Source organism: Lampris incognitus, chromosome 3 (assembly GCF_029633865.1).
Source record: "Lampris incognitus isolate fLamInc1 chromosome 3, fLamInc1.hap2, whole genome shotgun sequence".
In the NCBI taxonomy this organism is placed as follows: domain Eukaryota; kingdom Metazoa; phylum Chordata; class Actinopteri; order Lampriformes; family Lampridae; genus Lampris; species Lampris incognitus.
The window spans coordinates 23,097,281-23,119,799 of NC_079213.1; the positions used below are offsets into that span (position 1 = coordinate 23,097,281).

Consider the following 22,519-nt stretch of genomic DNA (forward strand, 5'->3'; position numbering starts at 1 on the left):
AGCATTAAATTACTACAGGCCCGTCGCCGTGATGTCTGTGGTCATGAAATCCTTTGAGAGACTGGTGTTGGCCAACCTGAAGGACACCACAGGCCCCCCTACTGGACCCCCTGCAGTTTGCCTACTGGGCAAACAGGCCAATGGATGATGCAGTCATCATGGGATTGCACTACATCTTGCAACACCTCAACTCCCCAGGGACATACGCAAGTCAAGTCAAGTCAATTTTATTTGCAAGTTTCCTTGCAGGTGAGGCTAGGGAAAATCACATCCAGCACCCAGACAATCACTGGCACCCCTCAGGGATGTGTGCTCTCCCATCTACTTTTCACCCTCTACACAAATGGTTGCATCTCAGGAGACCCGTCTGTTAAACTCCTGAAATTTGCAGACGACACAACCATCTTTGGCCTAATCCGGGACGGTGACTAGTCTGCATACAGATGGGACGTTGAACAGCTGGCCCTCTGGTGTGGTCACAACAACCTGGAGCTGAACACGCTCAAAACTGTGGAAATGACAGTGGACTTCAGGAAGAGCCCCCCAACACCCCCCCCCCCCCATCATACTCAACAGCACTGTGTCTGTTATGGAAACATTCAAGTTTCTGGGATCCACAATCTCCCAGAACCTAAGATGGATGTCTAACATAGACACAATCATCAAAAAGGCCCAGCAGAGGATGTACTTTCGCCATTAGCTCAGGAAGTTCACCCTGTTTCAGGAGCAGCTGATTAATTTCAACTCTGTAATAATCCAGCCTGTTCTCTGCATTTCCATGACTGTCTGATTTGGATCTGCCACCAAACAGGACAGGAGCAGAATACAACAGACAGCCAGGACTGCAGAGAGAATCATTGGTACCAACCTGCCCTCCATTCAGGACTTACACATCTCCAGAGTCAGGAAACATGAGGCATCATCACTGCTGACCCATCATACCCTGCTCACAATCTGTTACAACTCCTCCCCTCTGGTAGGCACTACAGAGCACTCTATGCCAAAACAACCAAACAAAAGAAAAGTTTCTTTCCACAGGCTGTCACTCTGGTGAACACTTAACATTCTCATAATAAATCTCATCATCATCATCATTATCATAGTCATCGGCAGTCTCTTAAAGCAAGTATGGCTGTCCTCTCCCTGGAGGATGCCTGTGCGTGACTTTTACATGGGGAGACTGGTGCACAGGCAGCCACCACACGGTCCTTCACAGATCTGGGTCAGGATCCAGTGGCATGGAGCCCAGGATGACAGGGGACTGATTTCTGCTGCAGCCTTCATCCGCCTTCCCAGCCGTTGTGATGCTTCCCTAAAGTCAGCCATCATCCTCCGCCTGTTCCACCGTTGAGGTCTTGGTCTGACTGCTCTTTGTCAGGGACCTCCCCTTTGACCTTACCATCATGGGTGACCCTACCAGGAGCATAACTCCAGACGATATTGCTCTCAGGATCTCAGGACCACCCAAGCTTCTCCGCCACGACAAGGTGACAATCCACAGAGAATAATAAATCTAAGTACACTGTATATACTGTATATTGTAAGTATACATGCATATTCTGTCATGTCCACCTTCCTCATGTAAATAAGTAACCTGCTAACATATTTGTTCCAGCATCCTTGTACTCTGCACCATTGCCTTCCCGTTCCCCCTTTCAATAGATATTCCTTGTAAATATATTCCTGAAGATTGTTGTGCTGTTAATTCTATGCAAGTACATCGAGAGCCACTTAACTGGAGTCAAATTCCATGTATGCGCAAACATATACGACCAAATAAAGATGATTGTGGTTTGAGCCATAGAGTTTAACCCCCCCCCCCAAAAAACACAAACACAACACACACACGTTAAAACACTAAAAGCCAAATTCATTCATTTTCATAACTTTATTAAACCAAGAAGTTTGCAGTGAGTTTATGATTTTAGGCAAAGCCTCACAACACTCACCTGAATGTTAATTGAATCACATTGGCTGAAGCTGTTCAGTATACGCATAGTCATCTGCAGGATATTAAAGTACTCAATAGCCAACCTATAACTTAACTAAAATAAAAAAACTCACTGCTGCCGCCCCATTAACACACAACTCACATGAACGCAACACTAAACACTGATGCATTTAAAAAAAACTACTACAATCACTGTCTTTATGTATGCTCATGGTTTTTTTTTTGTGCATTACATATAAATAAAACAGTAATGCGTTCATTTGTTTCATTACTGGACTCCCAACAAATAAAAAACCAAAATGGGGTGGAAAATCTAACCGTTCCCTCCCTTTGCGTTTGTTACAAAACGAGATTTTTATTGAGATCAACAATGCTCAAGTGATACCTTCAAAAAAAGAAACCATTCTGAACTAAGTTCACTATCTTCCTCTTTGTAACCGAGTATTCACATAAAATAAAACAAATAAAAAGATTCTCTGGTCCATTCTGGACCTTAATTTGAAACCTAAACAGAGCTAATTGTCATCAGGATAGCGTTGTATGTGTGTGCATTAATATAACTGACAAATGGGCTGGATCAGATAAAAAGCACATGGCGATGTGACATGGCAATCCACAGGCCTACTACTTTACTCTAGAGGTAATACTGTCTGTATGACTGCTTTAATCTAGCTGTGTGTCTGCTGCCCATTCCCAGTCCATGACTGCTTCAGTGCTTCTGTGTGTTCGTATGAGCCCCTTCTACCTATATGAAAGCTTCAGTGTGTACACGCGCTTGTTTGTCTGTGCGTGTGCGGCAAGCACGTTACATATTGGACCTGTAATCTGTGTGTGGAACATGTACTCTCTGTGAGTGCTTCTGTGTGTGTGTGTGTGTGTGTGTGTGTGTGTGTGTGTGTGTGTATAACCTAAACTGTGTGACTGCTTCATAACCTGCATGGGAGACGTGTGTGTGCGTGTTTTGCACTGGTCGACTACAGAGACACCCATCATCACATCCACATCGTTTCTCGATGAAGCTGTGCCATGAGCAATTTTTCTTTCTGCTGGGGAGGGATGTAGTTGTTGGATGGTATGAGGACTCCGAAAAAGAAAAAAAGATTAAAAAAAATCTTGTCTCCTCACGCTCTTCCTCTCCAGGCATGTCATGAAGATTCTCCTCATGCTTTGACTTCAGGGGCTGGGTTGTACAGCACCTCAGAATTCTCTGAACCCAGGTCCTCTGATTAAAAGAAAACAAACAATCATAAAAAGTCGGTACAGCACAGTGATTAACTGTACATTATTACTGAAGCTTACCTCCACGAGTGAGTAAACTGACCCGAGCTAACAAAGAACTCCATATGAACCCTGGTTAATAAGAGGCTTTGTTACTATAGTACCGAGTGCATGCATACATTCCAGTTGTAGCTGAAATTGGCAGAAGAAAGTACCCTCCACTAACTGTACCTTAAACGTGTTGGGGGCAAAAATATTAACAGTATGATTGTCAATAATAATAAAAAAAAAAACAATCCAACCCCAATAATCGATATTTGATACACTGAAGAGCCGGTGCTGATTCACATTGACATGATCAATATTACTGTTTCGTGTAGTTTAGTTAATTTTAAGATTATTCGTTGTGGGAAATCATATCTTTAAAGCCAGACTTCACCTTTTTTTTTTAATCAAATATTTAATTATGTCTTTATGCATGTTCAATAATCCAGGTGAGAATATCACAGAAAGTTGAATCAGTTCATCTGGACACAACGTTTATTGAGAGAAATGTTTCATCACTCATCTAAGTGACCTCTTCAGTCTCAACTGACTGCAGGTATCCCCACCTTTATAAACAACACAGTGGCAAAACAACGATCAGTTACATGTGTTCCTGTTGATGAAGCAGTGGAGGTAGTCCATATGAAATTACAAAATGACCCCACCCGTAGCAATATGACGACTCTTAACACTGACCAAGTGTCTGCTCCTGAAGCTGTCTCTTCAGTCCACATACTTCACATACAGGGGGCAGTACTATAGGCAGAGGCATGGGTGTGCTATGGGTTCCCCAGTCTCACCTGTAGTGGCCAACTTGTATATGGAGGAAGCATATATGGTGTCCCTGGATAGGACATCAGAGGGCTCTGATGTCCTATCCAGGGACACCAACTCGCCACTGATTCAGATTTGTGGACAACAACTGGTTTAAAATTAAATCTCAGGACGTAACACATTTCATCGACCATATTAACTCTGTGGACAACCACATCAAGTTCACCAGGGAAGATGTGATAAATGACAGGTTAGCCTTCTTAGACTGTGAGATTGCAGTTGGTGATGGGGACATTTGATTGTTGATGTTTACTGTAAACCAAAACATACTGATCAGTACTTAATAATAACAACAACTTTATTCATATAGCACTTTTCTAAAACATTGTTACAAAGTGCTTTACAAAGAATAAAATTTGGGGGTGTCGGGGTGGCGTGGCGGTCTATTCCACGGCCTACCAACACTGGGATCGCTGGATAGAATCCCCGTGTCACCCCGGCTTGGTCGGGGATAAAACATCCCTTACAGAAACAATTGGCCGTGTCTGTGGGTGGGAAGCTGGATGTGGGTATGCATCCTGGTTGCTGCACTAGCGCCTCCTCTGGTCGGTCGGGGCACCTGTTCGGGGGGGGGGGGGTACCGTGATCCTCCCATGTGCTACGTCCCCCTGCCAAACTCCTCACTGTCAGGTGAAAAGAAGCGACTTGTGACGCCACATGAATTGGAGGAGGCATGTGGCGGTAGCCTGCAGCCCTCCCCAGATCGGCAGGGGGGCGTGGAGCAGAGACCAGGATGGCTAGGAAGAGTGGAGTAATTGGCCAAGTACATCTGGGAGTAAAAAGGGAATAAATAATCCCAAAAAAGGAAATAAAACCAGACAAGGCAAAAATAAAAGTAAGATCAAATAAGGAATAGAAAAAATGAAAACTATAAATAAACAAAAAAAAAATCAAGCATTTGTAAAAGCTTTCATAAAAAATAAAAGTTTTCAGATGAGATTTAAAAGAAGCTACACTTGGTTTGTCTTAGTTCAATAGGAAGAGAGGTCCATAGTGTGAGGGCTCTAAGAGTAAAAGCCCGATCACCCTTTGTAAAAAATGGAGACCTAAGAATAACCAGCAGGGCTCCATCTGCGGTTCTTAATGGTTGAGAGGGTGTATACCAGGTCAATAAATCTGAAATGTATGTAAGAGCAAGACCATTTAAAGCCTTAAAAGTGAGCAATAAAATGTTAAAATCAATTCGAAATATAACAAGGAGCCAGTGTAGGAGGCAAGCACAGGGGTGATATGGTCATGCCTCTTTGTGCCGGTAATGAGTCGAACAGCAGCATTTTGTACCAACTGCAGACGGTGGAGGGAGCCCTTCCTGATACCAGAAAAAGTGTATTACAATAGTCAAGCCGAGAATAGATAAAAGCATGTACAACTTTTTCCAGATCGGCAATTGATAAAAATTACCTAATTTTGGAGATTAGCTTGAGCTGGAGAAAGCATGACTGAACAACATGTTTGATTATCAAAACTGAGGTTAGCATCGAATATTACCCCAAAATTCCTAGCAGCCTGCTTAAGACTACCCGACAGACCCCCAAGATTAGTAACGAAAGGACTGATGGAACTTTCGGGACCGAACAGAATGACCTCAGACTAATCATTATTAAATTTGAGAAGATTTTTGGACATCAAGGATTTAATATCAGAGGGGCAAGTTGTGAGATTTGCACTAAGATGTGGGTTTTAGTGGCATGTATAACTGAGTTTTGTCAGAATAAAATGGTAAAGCACATTGTGATTTTAAATGACCAGGCCAAGAGGCAGAATGTATATAGAAAAGAGAAGGGGGCCAAGAACTGAGCCTTGAGGGACACCACAACTCAACTGAGCCATTGAGGATGTAGAGTTACCCAGAACAACAGAAAAAGTTCTGTTGGTGAGGTAAGAGTGTAATAAGCTAAGAGCCGAACCCTTGATGCCAACCCAAATCTCTAAGCAATGTAAGAGGATGTTGTGATCGACTGTATTAAAGGCAGCACGTAAGTCTAAAAGAACTAAAATCGAGCAGTCACCTTTGTCTGCAGTCAGCAGTAGGTCATTAGTGACCTTAACTAGAGCTGTCTCGGTACTATGAAGTGCTCTAAAACCAGACTGGCAACTGTTAAAAACACTATTAGTTAGTAGGTTTGACTCTCATCATCCACTGGAGCACAAACTAGGAGTCTTCGGGACGCTGTACCACCGAACTGACAATGTCCCCACCGACACAGCGGTCGGGGAAGGGGAAAAATCCCACATTAAACAGGCCCTGTGTAAGTGTGGTTATCCTAACTGGGCATTTGTCAAAGCCAGGAAGATGCCCAAACAGTGCACCAGCTGATCAAAGAGAGGAGAAGGACAACAGCTGCCTAAGCACAAACCAGTGGTGAGTTCATATGTTTCCAATTGAGACGTGTATTTTCCACACACCGCATCTCAGTTGCATTCAAACCCCAGTTGCATCCAAACCCCAAAACACGCTGCGCCAGAAATTGGTCCATCCCAAGGATTGTGTCCCTTGGCACAAACAGAGCTATGAAGTTTAGTTCATGTTAGTTGTAGCAAAAAAATCAATTCAATGCATTTACAATATATGGAAAAGACAAGGGAGCATTCTATTAATGGCATCTTGCCAATTATATCTCTTAAAAATCAAGAATACTTCAGATGCTTTAATATTTGAATCCATTTTTAAACAGGTCAATTACGTAAGCAATATCTGAAGTGGACCACGTGTCTGAATTCTAACAGGAAGTCTTTTAAATGTATATCCCAGTGATCTCAAAGCACTCCAGTGACTTTTGGAGAGCTTTGACCATCTTGCAGCCAAATGTCACAACAGTAATTTGCTTTGGTGTTGGACAAAACGTCTTCATTCATAGTGTAGACTGTTAAGTACCGGGAGGGTTGCCATGACTTGTAGATCGGGGGAAACTAAACAGACACTAGCCAAGAGGATGGCACATCACAGAAGAGCTAACGCATCTGGCCAGGACTTCGCAGTCTACACCAATCTACAGACCACTGGGCCACTCTTCCATGGATGAGGATGTGCACATCCTTGATAGGGAGGAATGCTGGTTTGAACGGGGAGTCAAAGAGGCCATCTATGTGAAGAGGGAACGACCATGCCTGAACCAAGTGTGTGTGTGTGTGTGGGGGGGGTGCCTAAGTGTACATCTGTCACCATCTTACAATGCTGTGACTGCAATCATTCCCTGATCCTCTATGAATAGTACACATGGCCATTGTAACTCTAGTAATGCTCATGGCAATTTGCAGATGAAACCAACCGTTGTTTTTGGTCGTTATGCCATTGTATTGTTTATAAGGGTGAGGATACCTGCAGTCAGTTGAGACTGAAGAGGTCACTTAGATGAGTGATAAAATGTTTCTCTCTCAATAAACATTGTGTCCAGATGAACTGATTTAACTTTCTGTAAATACCTAATTACATCCTGGTATTTTCAGTAAACAGAGAAAAGGCTTTATAGACATTACTGCTGTTTTTATATACAGCAGCAGCTGACTCATAAGGTTAATCGGCAGTCCTAATTTCAGAACTCCACATTTCTTACCAGACTGTAACCGTCAATATGATTCATACAAACAGTCATTTTACCAAATCCCTATTAGCTATGCTGCATTCCTCCGTTGATCATTATTCTCCTTATCAAACATGAGACGTGACATGGCAAAAGATTTTAAACCACAGAAAATGAGTTGTCCTATGTACATCAAGAATGAACGTAAAGAACATTCTTACAATTATCAAAACATTTCGCCATAACGTCACAATTTTTTACAATTTCCAAACTTGTCAAGGCCTGGAATTTATCCAATCTTTCTTCTCCATACATTTCCAGACTCTTGTCAGGACCCCTATGATCAGCAGGTACTACGCAATCAAACACAGAATTCAAACATGCGGTGTCAGTGTTACCGGGAAGGACACACTTCCAGAGGCCATATGTTTTCCCCACAGCAGTCTGCCACAGTCGGAGTGTACCATCCTCGGAGCCGCTGCCATAGAGCTCTCCGTCTGGGCTGAAGCGCACACAGTGGACCGGCCCAAAGTGGCCTTTGTAGGATTCTGCAAGCAGGGGAAGAAAACAGCAGTGTTGCAGGCGAGATTGAAAGGTAGAACTTGAGAACTATAAATATACAAGTGTCTCTGAAATCTACTACTATAACGAACTTCTCACTACAACCAATTTTTGTTCAGTAAAATGAATGACTTGCAGGTTTTTGCTATGCACTTTTCAATCTAAAACAATAAATTTTTTTCAGGTCTGAGTTTCTTGACAGATTTAAGATTTCTGTCAGCATTCAAAATAATTCATGGGGATTTGTCATCGACTTTTTTCCGTATCACTCTGCAGACAGTGTATTCAGCACAGCAACAAATATCGTACAAACCACAGAAAATGGTTTGTGTGGGTATTGAGATTGAATAACGATATTTCTTTACACTTCTTTTAAACTTTTTGAGCAATTTTCAAACCATTTCAGACTTCAATGTAACCCACTTCACAAAGACAACAATCCACTGCTGCAATTAAGTTGTAGCCACCAAAACAACACGTGTCTTTTCGGACATATTACCAGCTTTGTGCCGTTTTAAACAAGAAAACGCTTGGCTGGTACTGATATTTGACAACTACCTGATTCATTGCAGTTTACCTGGTTAAATTAGCCCACCCCTCATCCCTTTCCGTGTCTTAAGTCCATTCCAGAAGTGCATTCATGAAGAATACAGCAGTCTGACACTGAACTTGACACACCCCAGGTTTTGACATCTGTGGTGCCTCCTTGAAGTAGATTTGTCACTAGTTTGGCACGTTAAGACAAGTCTCATAGCTCTAGCACTCCAGAAGGATTTTAATGAATAATGCAATTGATTAAACAAAGTGGCATTAAGAATACAGACATGGTTGGATCCACAAGGGCAAATGGGTGTGCAATTAAAAAAAAAAATCCTTGTTGACCTCAGCAACATTCCTACCAAATGCTGGACATTAACATGTCAAACCTGTTCCTCACCAATAGGATTGAAGAGAAACTGACAACGCCAAATAAAAGTTGCATTCCATAAATACTCCAATTTAAGGAAATCATATATTTTCCAAAACTGGAATCAAGTTTCTCAAAGTGGGGGGGCTGGGGCGTCCAGGTAGCATAGCGGTCTATTTTGTTGCCTACCAACATGGGGATCAACAGTTTGAATCCCCGTGTTACCTCCAGCTTGGTCGGGCATCCCTACAGACACAATTGGCCATGTCTGCGGGTGGGAAGCAGGATGTGGGTATGTGTCCTGGTCGCTGCACTAGCGCCTCCTCTGGTTGGTCGGGGGGTGCCTGTTCGGGGAGGTGGGGGAACTGGGGGGAATAGCGTGATTCTCCCACACGCTACATCCCCCCAGCGAAACTCCTCACTGTCAGGTGGAAAGAAATGGCTGGTGACTCCACATGTATCGGAGGAGGCATGTGGTAGTCTGCAGCCCTCCCTGGATCGGCAGAGTGGGTGGAGCAGCGACTAAACAGCTCGGAAGAGCGGTGTAATTGGTCGGGTACAACTGGGGAGAAAAACGGGGGGAAAAAAGAAAGTGGGAGGGCTGATGTAGAATAGGTTCAGCAGCTTAGATAATAATGAATGTTATGGAATGCATACCCGATCAACACTGGTGTCCAGTGTCTACAGTTAACACTGGACAACAGTCAAAAGATGTCTGCCTACCCACTAGACATTTTTTTTACTTATAACCAGTCATTGTTAGATATCCTATTGTGTTTAAAAGTAAACATTTTTTTTTTTAAATCAAAGCAGGCCGCTTGAAAAGAAAACTGTGAAATTAGGATGACAAACATTTGCTGTTGGGCAACAAACTTGGTTTCCTGCCCTGCCCATCACCACCGGTGTAGCAAAAACCACTCTGAACACAATAAATGCCTCGAGAAGGCCCTTTTTATTGACATGTGTCCCCATCCTGCAAACTCACCCAACTCCTCTTTGGTGCTATAGTCATATTTGTAGAGTTTAAAGTCATCCCCACCAGCCACAAAGAAGTCCTTTTCGGGATGTAGGGACGCCGAGTTGACAGATGTTGGGGCCTCAACAGTCTTAATCAGATCCAGGCTAGAAGACCAAAGCATAACACGCAAGGGACTCAACAATATTTTAGAGACACACAGACGTTGGATGTTGCTTAGAGACATTGGTTATGTCTATCTATTGTCTGGGTGATGTTTCATGTTCACTTTCCTTTCTACTGATTGAATGTAATGCTGTCAATAGGACAACTCATGATTATTTTAGTTCATCCATTATCCAAACTGCTTATCCTAATTAGGGCCGAGGGATGCTGGAGACTATCCCAGCAGTCATTGGGTGACAGGCGGGGAGACACCCTGGACATGCCGCAAGTCTATCATATTCACACGTCGGGACAATTTAGTACAGCCGATTCACCTGACCTACATGTCTTTGGACTGTGGGAGGAAACCGGAGCACCTGGAGGAAACCCACGCAGACACAGGGAGAACATACAAACTCCATACAGAGGACTACCTAGGATGACCCCCAAGGTTGGACAACTCTGGGGTTCGAGCCCAGGACCTTCTTGCTATGAGGTGACCGTGCTAACCACTGCGCCACCTGATTACTTTAGTTTTGTACCAAAATCAGGGGTGCTCAAAAGAGGGGGAATGTGGGAGTACTTTCTTGGGGTCTCGAAGCAATAAGAGGCCCTTCAGAGAGGACTCTTGACAGCATACTAAATAAGAAACATCTCCGGTTTGGAGCGGAAGAATCACATCTTGTCAGGTGCCACAGAATTCCTGGCAGCACCCATGTCTGTGTGATGAGACTGACATGTACCTGAGGGCATTGTAGAAAGCAATGGTCCTGCCATAAGTGATGACCAGAATCTCTCCTTCGGCCATGTATTCCATGCTGCTCACCGACGTGTCAAACGACAGTGTCTTCACAACCTCTGTGGTATTTCTGTCCCACAGCCTGGATGGATATGTGGGCACACACACACACACACACACACACACACACACACACACACACACACACACACACACACACACACACACACACACACACACACACACAAAATGAATGCATGCACACTTGTCATGCCTGAGATTTGTCTTACTTATCCATCATTCCTCCCTAGTTTTCTCAACATTGCTACCATGCATTTTCTCAGGGGCAACAGCGCCCCCTAGCAGGGGCTAAGTCAACCCTGAGGATATCTCCCAAGTTCTGCATAGATTTAGGGAGTCAAAATTGGCCGCCACTGACCTTATGGTTTTGTCCTCGGCAGCAGAGAGGATCTGACTGTCGTCGTTACACCAAAGGGCTTTCTTTATGGCCCCGGTGTGGCCTGTGATCTCCTGTGGCGCTGAAAGACACAGGAGGGAAGATGACCATAAGAGAAAAATAACGATAACTGTATCATGCTTTTCCAGCTTAACTTTCCACATGGTTAGATTACCTCAGATAAAAAAATTGGGAATTTTTGTATGTAAATCGCACAGTAAAGAAATGGAGTAAATTTGTAGGAGTAGAATCTTAAACATAATGCAAATGACAATTAAAACATTAGAAATGTTATCATAATGAACGTAAAAAATGAAAAATGTGAATTTGCAGCATGTCTTACAGCACACATTTTACAGTGTAGGCTAAACGTGATCTTTGTTTAAAGACTAACCTTTTTGTATAGGCAACAGAGAACCATAAATCAACTTGATATCACTGTATTGGTTAAAAAAAAAAATCATCTTCCACTAGAATTTTTTTAATTCGATTTCTCAATGGCCGTTATCTATGGAGATCATGCTGATCAGGCTATTTCATGTTTATGGGGTATGAAGGGAGGGTTTCTTGTATAACTGATTAATATTTTGTCTTGTGTATTTCATGTCTCTGGTGCGCAAAGACAAATTCCTCACATCTGTAAAGTTGATGTGATGATAAAGTATATACTTAAATTAAGACAACTGGGAATTCCACTTCCAGTGTGGGAAGATGGAGGCACGAATTCACGTTTGCAGCGGCTTCACCCAGTACCGGTGTGGGAAGATGACAGCATGAATTCACGTTTGCGGTGGCCTCATCCAGTACCATCCATGCAGTGTCTTTGTCCACACCTGCATTTAAGTTTTGTCGTCATTTGATGGCTGGGAGAGCTGGCGCTGGATCGGCTGGGAGAGCTTGGTCTGCTATGTCCTGTGGGCCCAGGGACCACGGCCCTGCCTGGAGCTGTGACCGAGGAGGTAACACCGAGGGCGGTCTGACAGGACGTGGAAGTGGGGCAGGCTAAGCTAACTGCTAGCCAATGCAGACCGGCAGTTCCGATAACACCGAGGGCGGTCTGGCGGCAGCCTCGCCTGGTGTTGACTGTGGTGTTTTTGGTGTCGTCGTGTGGAATGTGGGGAGGCGTATTGAGGGTGTCTGGCTGGGAGAGCTGGCGTTGAATCGGCTGGGGGAGCCTGGACTGCTGCATCCAGTGGGCCCAAGGACCACGGCCCCTGCTTGGAGCTGCGCCCAAGGAGGAAGCACTGAGGGCGGTCTGACAGGATGTAGAAGCGGGGCAGGCTAAGCTAACCGCTAGCCCATGCAGACCGGCAGTTCTGCATGGGCTAGTGTTAATGTGTTAGTTAGTATGTGTTCTTAAAAGTTCTTGTAGTTTTTGGATATGGGTTTTTGTCTTTGTGTTGCACTGCTGTGGGCTGGGGGAAACGATGTTTTCACTTTGACAAATAAAGTGTTCCTGATTCCTGATTTAAAAAAAAATCCCTCACCTGCTTCTGGAGTGCTGAGATCATAGATACGCAAAACCTTGTCATTTCCCCCGGTAAGCAGACAGTTGCTATCCTTTGGGAGAGATGGAGGGAAACAGAGAAAAATGAAGAGAAGCACACACAGCTGACGACACTCACACACACACTTCCACATTTTTGTTTTGTTTTTATCATCTATTATCTCAAGTACATCCCCCTGAATAAGCTGCAGTAGCAGCATACCTACTGCTGAACATGTTGGCCTGTACTCCTCTGAATCTTCTTAGTCAAAAAGAAAGACAAGCCAGTTAGTCGGTACACTCACCACCAACAGTGATATACATGTTACTTGATATGACAAAAGAAATTAATTACATCCACGGCCTTATTTCACGGTAACTCAGACACACAATAACCAGACAGGTGCAGCTGTGTTTCTGTAATCCACATCCATCCATCCCACCTACCTGAGTGAAGTTGACTGACTTTACGATGTGCTTGTGTGCCAGTGTCAAGACCTCGCTTCCACTCACAGCGTCCCATACCTTTCTGTAAAGCAGAGCAGTTGTGATTTGATCATAACAAACAACTGATCCATCCACAGTGACCTTTTATTAAAAAAAGAAAAAAGGGCAGCATAGTAGCCCAGTGGTTCACACTGTTGCCTCACAGCAAGAAGGTCCTGGGTTCAAACTCCAAGCCATCCCAGGTCCTTTCTTTTTCGTTTTTTTTTTCTCTCCCAAATAGTACATGGCCAACTACCCCACCCTTCCGAGCCATCCTGGTCACTGCTCCACCTCCTCTGCCGATCCGGGGAGGGCTGCAGACTACCACATGCCTCCTCTGATACATGCGGAGTCGCCAGGCGCTTCTTTTCACCTGACAGTGAGGAGTTTCACCAGGGGGACACGTGGGAGGCTCACGTTATTCCTGCCCCCAAACAGGCGCCCCGACCGACCTGAGGAGGCGCTAGTGCACCGACCAAGACACTTGCCCACATCCTGCTTCCCACCCACAGACACGGCCAATTGTGTCTGTAGGGACATCCAACCAACTCGGTAACATGGTGATTCGAACCGGCGATCCCCGTGTTGGTAGGAAATGGAATAGACCGCTATGCTACCCGGTTGCCCCGTCCCAGGTCCTATCTGTGTGGAGTTTGCATGTTCTCCCCGTAGGGATGCCCCCCGAAACCCGGTTCTAAACGGGTACTGGTTCTAAATTAGTAAAAACCGGAGCATTTTTAAGATCCGACGTTTTCGGTTCTACTATCGGTAGTCGGTAGGTACTCGAGAAATCATGGAGTGAGATTTATATTGTGGCAATTGTGTTTTTCGAGGAATTTAAACATCGCGAACATAATCTTGTTCGCCGTTTTCTCCATCTCTCTGTCTCTCTCTTACTGCGCGAGGGGCGGGGCTGTGCTGTGCTCCACACACACTCGCTCACACACGCACAGACAGCTCTGCTCAAGGGCTCATCATGGCGGAGAGAACTAAACGTTCAAAAGTTTGGGTATATTTTTCAAAAGTCGATGACAACAACGCTCGTTGCCACAAGTGCAACAAATCATTTGCCAGTAAGGGTGGCAATACAAGCGATCTGTCGAAACATCTTTTGTCAAAACATGGTATTAATCTGCGGAAATGCGGAGTTTTCGACTGCTTTGCTCACAGTGTTCCATCCACGTCCACTGCAGGTAAGCCGTATGAGCCATAGATACGGAGTTAGCTAGGCTAATAACGAATTATTACGAATAGGCCAACAAATAAAATATAATTGCTTAGCTAATTGTTTAGCTACAAATATATAAGCCATAGATACGGAGTTAGCTAGGCTAATAGCCGGGGACACTATAAGTCAGGAGAGATCACGACTCCTGCCGGAGAAGGCAGATATGTTGATTTTTCTGCAGAAGAACTGTTAGGATAATGTTCTAGGTTCTTGTTTGTTTGAACTTCCGTTAGCCTTTTGCTGTAAAAAAATATTTTTAATATATATATTTTTTTTCTTTATCTTTATCTACTTTTTATCTTATTTGTTGTTGTTGAATGTTGATTATAAAGTCTATAATTCAGACGCATTTAAAACATTGCTGCTGCTGTTGCTGCTGAATAAATAATATTTGTTTATATCTATATAAAGTTATATAATAGAATAATAAAGCAATGTCGATTCTGTTCTTAATTAAGTGTCTTTTTTTCTTGCATAATAATCAAAAAGAACCGATAAGAGTATCGATAAAGTACTGAACCGATAAGCAGTACCGATAAGAGTAGTAGTATCGATAAAATCCTAACGATACCCATCCCTATCTCCCCGTGTCTGTGTGGGTTTCCTCTGGGTGTTCCGGTTTCCTCCCACCATCAAAAAGACATGCATGTTAGGGTTAATACTCCTGTCTGTGCCCCTGAGCAAGGCAACGGAAAGAAGAAGTGGAGATGGTCCCCAGGCACTGCAGCTGCCCACTGCTCAATGACAAAATGAGGTGGCTTTCTTTCTTCAGCGACCTTATGCCTTCAGAGCTTATGATTCCTGCCTTACAAACAAAATCATCACTGTCGCGGCTGCTCTGGAGAGCAGACATAATCTTTCTGGATCTCTGATTAATGGCAAAAATTCTCCATGACTAAGCTCTATTACATGAGTGTTGTTCTAAAATCTGGAGGTGCTTTGCAGTACAGGAAGTCCCCGGATTACAAACGAGCTTCGTTTTTGAGTCTGTTCGAATTTGTATGCAAGTCTCAACAGTTAAGTACAGGTCACATCTAGCGTCAATTAGTCAAATGTTTGTCTTAGTATATATTTCACCTAAAACATAAATATAATAATGCAGTAAAATTAATAAATCTAACTACAATACAGCATTTATAACTGAGAGAGTGAGATAGATAAAATAGGTATAAAAAACATTAAAGAAACATTTCTTACATTTCAAATTCCCCACCGATGGAGGCCGGTCGTTTCACACCAGAAACAAGAACCCGCTGGGGGCTCGCCTCCCCGGGCAAATGAAAAAATGATGAGCATTTCGCCTCTCTCTGAACGCTTTACTATTTCCACTTTCCTTTCAATCGTGACCGTTTTCCTTTTCTTCGATGCATCACCATCCCTTGCATCCGATTTATATGCCTTGAAGCCATGATTACGAGGGTAAACGCACAAACAATTTAAGTGAAAACACAATGCACACAACAATGTATAGCAACCCGGGGGACCAGGGTAGGCGGTTGCTGCGACTGTCGGCGGCTCTGTGCTGGGCAAATGTAATGGCTGATGGGACTGTTAGTGGTACAGTTAAAAGTGTGTTTTTATGATGTGGTGTTCACATTGTGGTTATTTTTGTGTTGTGTTGTTTGGGTGTTCAACTCAGACTAAGTCGAATACCTTTTATTGACTGACTGACTGCAGGACCGTGACTCAGACTGATGTCGCCACTTGTAACATGGGGGGGGGGGGTTGTTATGTTGTCAGGTCCATTCTGGCCAGTGTGAATAAAAGAGCACTCCCGGGGTTGTGCGGTGTATGGGGCACGGGGTGGGAGTTGCGATTAAAAAGAGATCTCTGCCTCTTGACTCATTCTTCCATGCCGGCTCGCCACAAATGTTTACGCGATCCGACTTGCAGTGCCTTGCAAAGTATTCAACCCCTTGTGCTCTGAAAGCTCCAAGTTTACACAAATGACAAATTATTCCTAAAACAAACTCAGGTTAAACACAACTGGACATAATTAGTGTGCACCTGTAAGTTATGCAAGTAACAACAGTCTTGTTTATGGGTATAAAAAGCACTGTGTAAAGTTCATTAGCCGGGCGTGAACGCCATCAGAAAATGAAGACAAAGGAGCACAATACTGAAGTAAGAGACAAAGTGATTAAAATGCAGAAGGCGGGAAAGGGATATAAAACAATATCCAAGTGTTTGGATGTCCCACAGAACACTGTTGGATCCATTGTCAGAAAGTGGAAGCTGTATCACACCACCCCGATGCTTAGTAGGACAGGCCGTCCCTCAAAGCTAAGTGACCGAGCAAGACGTGGGCTGGTGAGGAAAGCCCCAGATGATCTTGCAGTCACTTTGAAGGACCTCCAGAGGTCAGTGGCTGAAACTGGAGTAAATGTGCATGAGTCAACCATATCACGGGCTTTCCATAAATCTGGCCTGTATGGGAGGGTGGCATAAAAGAAGCCGTTGCTCAAAACTATGCATATAAAAGCAAGCTTGGAGTTTGCTACCAAGCATGAGAGAGACCCTGTTAGGATGTGGGTAAAGGTTTTGTGGTCAGACGAGACGGAAGTTGAGCTTTTTGTCCAAAACTCAAAGCATTATGTGTGGTGCAAACCTAACACTGCTCATGCCCTAAAAAACACCCTCCCTACAGTGAAGCATGGCAGCAGCAGCATAATGCTATGGGGTTGCTTTTTGTCTGCAGGCACTGGGAACCTTGTTCAAACTGAGGGAAGAATGGATGGCGCTCAATACAGGGAAATATTGGGAGAAAACCTGGTGCAGTCCGTCATAAAACTGAAGCTTGGGAGAAGGTTCACCTTCCAGCAGGACAATGATCCTACGCACAAAGCTAAAGCAACAATGGCATGGCTCAGCAACAAAAACATGAACGTTTTGGGGTGGCCAACTCAAAGTCCGGACCTCAACCCCATTGAAAATCTGTGGCACAGACTGACAATCGCAGTCCAGAGGCACCATCCCACCAACCTGCAAGAATGTGCAAAGCTTGTACATACTTACCCCAAGAGAATCATGGCTGTTATTGCAGCAAAATGTTATGCTACAAAGTACTGATATGTGGGGGTTGAATGCTTATGCAAGTACTATATTTTAGTTTTTAATTTATTTACAAAAAGTCTGTGAAACACAACTTATTTTGGCTTTGGGAACATGCTGTTAGAGCTTATGGGTTCACAGAAATAATACTGTTCAGGACCAGATGTCTGAGTATCTTTTATAATCCAGAAATTAGTGATGACTGTCAAGGGGGTTGAATACTTTTGCAAGGCACTGTAAAATGGCGACGACAGCGTGGCGTTGTTCTCCCTCGAGCCGACGAACCGCCTAAAGCAGGCAGTGTTTTGAGCGTCACGCAAAGTAGCCCATCCATTTGTTTATTTGTATAAACCATTGTGCGTAACCCAATTTCTTAAACTAATAGGCTTTACAGTGGTCAGTTCTTAAGTAAGGTCGTTCATAAGTCAGGCGTTCGTAACCCGGGGACTCCCTGTACTTTAACTTTTATCCGAGTACCTCCATTTCAAGGATGCTTTCACTTTGACTCTTTTTCAAAGCAAATTTCTTTTTATGCTGCTGTATTGAGATACTGCTATGGAGGAAAACCTGTTTTGTGTATGAGTACACACAACCAGATTACAGAAATTATGTAATCTATATTTTTAATTAACACGAGCTAAAATGTAATTAAACAAATGTCTGCAAAGCTGGACCAGTAATCCTGTCTTATAAAGCTTAAGCACATCCAATATGAAATATTTTCCATTGTGAAAATGGCATTGCTCTTGTACTTTTACTTTTGGTATTCAATTACCAAATCATGTGCTTTTACTTTTGGTATTCAATTACCAAATCATGTGCTTTTACTTTTGGTATTCAATTACCAAAATATTTCATATTAAACATAGCTATGCACAACTTTCAATTGAGGGCTTTCACCAAAGTGGTATTCAAACAATAGATTGTTGATTTTACTTAGAAATAATTTGTAACATAGTTAAGAAATGTTAAATATAAAATATACATCGCCACCACTCAAACCCACTTCTATATACGGTCCAGGTAGTTGAACATGTAGCTACACTACATATCTGTATATAGAAAGGCTGCTCCAACAATATTTAGCAAAAAGCACCCATTCTTCCGATATGTTTTGTTATCCTTGATGTTAATAACAGGAGGGGAGGGCTCAAGACAGAATAGGAGGAGCCGTTTGGTCGTCCAGAACAAAATATTTTGCGCTCGGTCAATAACAACAAACCCGAAGGGTAATAAATGAATACTCGATTAAACTGATTCAATGAAATCTGGATCAATATATTCTTAATATTTAAATGTTAGCTAGACTAAATGACTTACTAAGAAGAACATGAGGACATTTTCCAAAGTAACGAGTTCCTCTGGTAAACTTGACATATCATATTTCTCAGACTATAAATTGCCGTTTTTTTTACTCATCTGGTTGGTCCTGTGACTTATATTCCAAACCGACTTATACAATCCATCACAGGGACACGTCATTAAAATAAATGAATAAATAAATAAAACAGAGCATCCAGAGCCAGGCTGAAGGGCCACTAGTCCAGGATGTCTCCCCACCTGCCGCCCAATGACTGCCAGGATAGGCTCAAGCATCCCGCGACCCCAGTTCGGATAAGCGGTTTGGATAATGGATGGATGGATCAACAATGTAATTCTGTGGGACGAATATGCTGTGTTTCAACTAAGGACACTTGATAGCACCGTTTAATCTTGTGACTCAACTGAAAATACTGTACCATAGCGATGTGCAGGTCGGGTGGGTTCAGGTAAGTTTACTAGAAAATATGAGCTCAGGCGGGCAGGTCAAAAAAAGTGACAAAGCAATGCACTGACTAAGTCCTAAATAACTTACAACAGAGCTATTGTGCGCAGTAGGCTAGGCTCTGCATTACTAGGCCACCTTCTCTTCCTCCGTCACTCTCGCTCTCTCTCTCTTTCTCCCGCTCTCAAACACACACACACACACACACACACACACACACACACACACACACACACACACACACACACACAACTTTATCATCAATTTGCGATCGTGGTTTTGGTCAATGCATGTGTTTTAGAGTGTTGAGGCTTCAGTTTTGAGCTTTTTCTTTTTCCTCCTAAGTGGTATCTGTAGCTTTTGTTTACACTGCCAAAACTCTTATTTTGGTCAGAAAGAAGAGGCTTGTGTATGTGTGTAGGTGAGAGAGAAAGAGAGAGACAGAGCTCATGTCTTTAATGAAGGGTTACTTGTTTTGCTGCTATCCAACAATAAAAGAAGACCATTTGGAACAATTTGTCTGTTTTTATTTAGTAGCCTAGACCCTGAAGCTGTTAAGCTAAGGTACAGTGGTCTATGCCTTGCCATCAGTGTATTCTGCTGGGCAAACAGCCCAAAAACGAAATAGTGCAACACTGCTCAGTTTGCTAGACTGGGCTAAATTTGAAGGTTTGCGGGTTGGGTTTGAGTGGTTAATTAATGCATGTTTTAGTGGGTCAGGCGGTGCGGTTTGGCTATTAGAACAGGTTGGGTGGGTGCGGGTATTAAAAAACTCTGACCCGTGCATTGTTATTGTACCATCATATAAATGAGACTTGTACACCGAAGCAACTTGTATGTTTTTTTTCCTTGCAACAACATGTTTTTTTCATGAGTGCGACTTGTAGTCCCGTGCAACTTGTAGTCCGGTAAATATGGTAAGTATCGTCTCCTAAGCTGCAAGTCCTTTAAGATAATGTAAACCTTTTCAAGTGACACACACTGTTCACTACAACTGCTTGTTGTAAGATATTGCTGGAATAAAAGGAAAATTGGTGAAAGACAACTGTTTTTTTTCCCTAAGATTGATGACATCAAGAAGAAAGCCACTTTATTTTGTCGGTGTACAGTTATTCGGTTACAATGCAATTTGTTCTCTGCATTTAAACCATCCTATTGTATAGGAACAGGTGGCTGCTGCAGCGCACGGGGACCAACTCCAATTCTTTTTCCTATTGCCTTGGTCAGGGGTACAGGCAGGAGTATTAACCCTAACATGGACGTCTTTTTGATGGCGGGAGGACACCGGAGCACCCGAACGAAACCCACGCAGACACGGGCAGAACATGCAAACTCCACACAGAAAGGACCTGGGACGGCCTGGGGTTCGAACCCAGGACCTTCTTGCTGTGAAGCAACAGTGCTAACCACTGGGCCACCGTGCCGCCATTCAAGCTGTTGAATCATATATGAAGGTCTAAATTTCAGAGGACCTAAACAATTTAGAGAAGATCTTGATGTTTGGCAAAGTGTGTCCATATCTCGATGAACAACACAAATTAAACCACCCGAATTATGTGACACTGTTCCATTTGTAATTCATTATCCATCCATTATCCGAACCACTTATCCTGCTCTCAGGGTCACGGGGATGCAGGAGCCTATCCCAGCAGTCATTGGGCGGCAGGCGGGCAGATACCCTGGACAGGCCACCAGGCCATCACAGGTAATTCATTATTATTATTTGTTCTTTCCCATTAAACAAGAGGAAGCAAGGATTATGACTAAATGACCAATACGGATGGATATTAAATGATAGTGATGCCTCTTATGTGGGGCACAAGTTTGAATTTTGTCTTTCAGACTTGCAGAGTCCACTCATCTACTCACGCAGTGAAATCCGCCGCAGCAGTGGCTGCCTTGGTGGCATCTGTATTCAGAGTAGCACCCCAGACAGCGCCTTTGTGACCCAGGAACGTGCCAATCCAGTCCCCTGTGTCCCCCTGGCGTAACATGGGCTTGCCATCTAAGAGAGGCAAAAGAGTTCATCATAGTATCACCGCACACTGTGGCAGATTCAATCAAGTGTGGTAACTGATGACAGCTGTGAAAGGTCCAGCTGCCATCCTCATGAGCTGTGATCAACAGGTGTCTCCCAACAAGGGACTACAATGTCAATCAATACAAATACACAGATTCACACAAGTATGAAAGCAACAACGTCAATATTAAGAGCCACGGCTAGCTATACACTCGAAAGTCTGGCCCAGGTGAACTCATGATACAACTCACCTTTACAGGCACTGATGAGGAAATATCCATAAGGGGTGATCCCACTGAAGGCCAGGTCCACTACAGGTCTGGTGTGGCCTGAACAGGTGAGTGGTGTTTGTCTCATAGCCATGATCTAACAGCCGAGCGGAGGTCAATTCGTGTCAACCGTTTTAACGACAATTGAGCACTGAACGAGACAGCCGCAGCGCTAACGGGGAGCTAACCTGGCGCTTGTCTTTTACCAGTTAACAAGCAAACCGAGGAAACCAGACAGAGTTTTGTAAGGCGACTAACGTTGACGGGCGATTACGTGATGATGGCAAGTTTGGAGGAATGAGAGTCAAGATTGTAGGCTAGCTAAAACAAAGAGTATCCCTCCCAGCATAGGAAGACCGTGCTAATAGCTACAACATTGCAACTAACTAGCAGCGTGCAGTCGGCGGCGCTACCAGCGATATAAACACGGACGTTTCACTTCCGGTATAGGGATTACTTCCGCCTTCAGCGGGTCTGTTTTTTTCTCTCTCCAAACTTTATTTAAATCCAGTTAAGGAGATAATTACAAGGAGAACGTAAACATCTAAAAAAAACAAATAAATTATAAATAAAAAAAATCATACAGCAGGGGACAATGGAAAAAAAACGGGAAAAAATGAATACGTATATTCTCTAGCGCCACCAACCCAGTACATCCTTAGTGCCGGTCCCAAGCCCGGACAAATGCGGAGGGTTGCGTCAGGAAGGGCATCTGGCGTAAAATCTTTGCCAAATCAAATATGCGGATCATAAATAAGACTTACATACCGGATCGGTCGAGGCCCGGGTTACCAACGACCGCCACCGGTACTGTTAACCAGCAGGGTGTCGGTGGAAACTATGCTACTGTTGGGCGAAGGA

At 43.6% G+C, this 22,519-nt stretch overlaps 1 protein-coding gene across 1 annotated transcript; it reads right to left on the reverse strand.

Annotated features, from left to right (window-relative positions):
- Nucleotides 1–1,879: 1,879 nt before the first annotated feature.
- Nucleotides 1,880–22,057, reverse strand: strap (serine/threonine kinase receptor associated protein). Its single transcript, XM_056277845.1, has 9 exons — nucleotides 21,641–22,057; nucleotides 21,239–21,374; nucleotides 13,287–13,368; nucleotides 12,841–12,913; nucleotides 11,336–11,435; nucleotides 10,901–11,038; nucleotides 10,023–10,159; nucleotides 7,968–8,117; nucleotides 1,880–3,173 (listed from the first exon to the last, which is right to left on the reverse strand). The coding sequence occupies exons 1-9, from the start codon at nucleotides 21,750–21,752 to the stop codon at nucleotides 3,112–3,114; spliced, it is 990 nt and encodes a 329-aa protein (XP_056133820.1). The 5' UTR covers nucleotides 21,753–22,057; the 3' UTR covers nucleotides 1,880–3,111.
- Nucleotides 22,058–22,519: the final 462 nt, after the last annotated feature.

Excerpts from the sequence above, each read along its gene's own strand:
- strap (XM_056277845.1), bottom strand. The coding sequence starts at position 21,752 with ATGGCTATGAGACAAACACCACTCACCTGTTCAGGCCACACCAGACCT. Across the intron at positions 10,160-10,900 it reads GCTTTCTACAATGCCCTCAG|CCTGGATCTGATTAAGACTG; the intron begins GTACATGTCAGT and ends TTGGTCTTCTAG. Across the intron at positions 3,174-7,967 it reads CTGGAAGTGTGTCCTTCCCG|AGGACCTGGGTTCAGAGAAT; the intron begins GTAACACTGACA and ends TCTTTTAATCAG.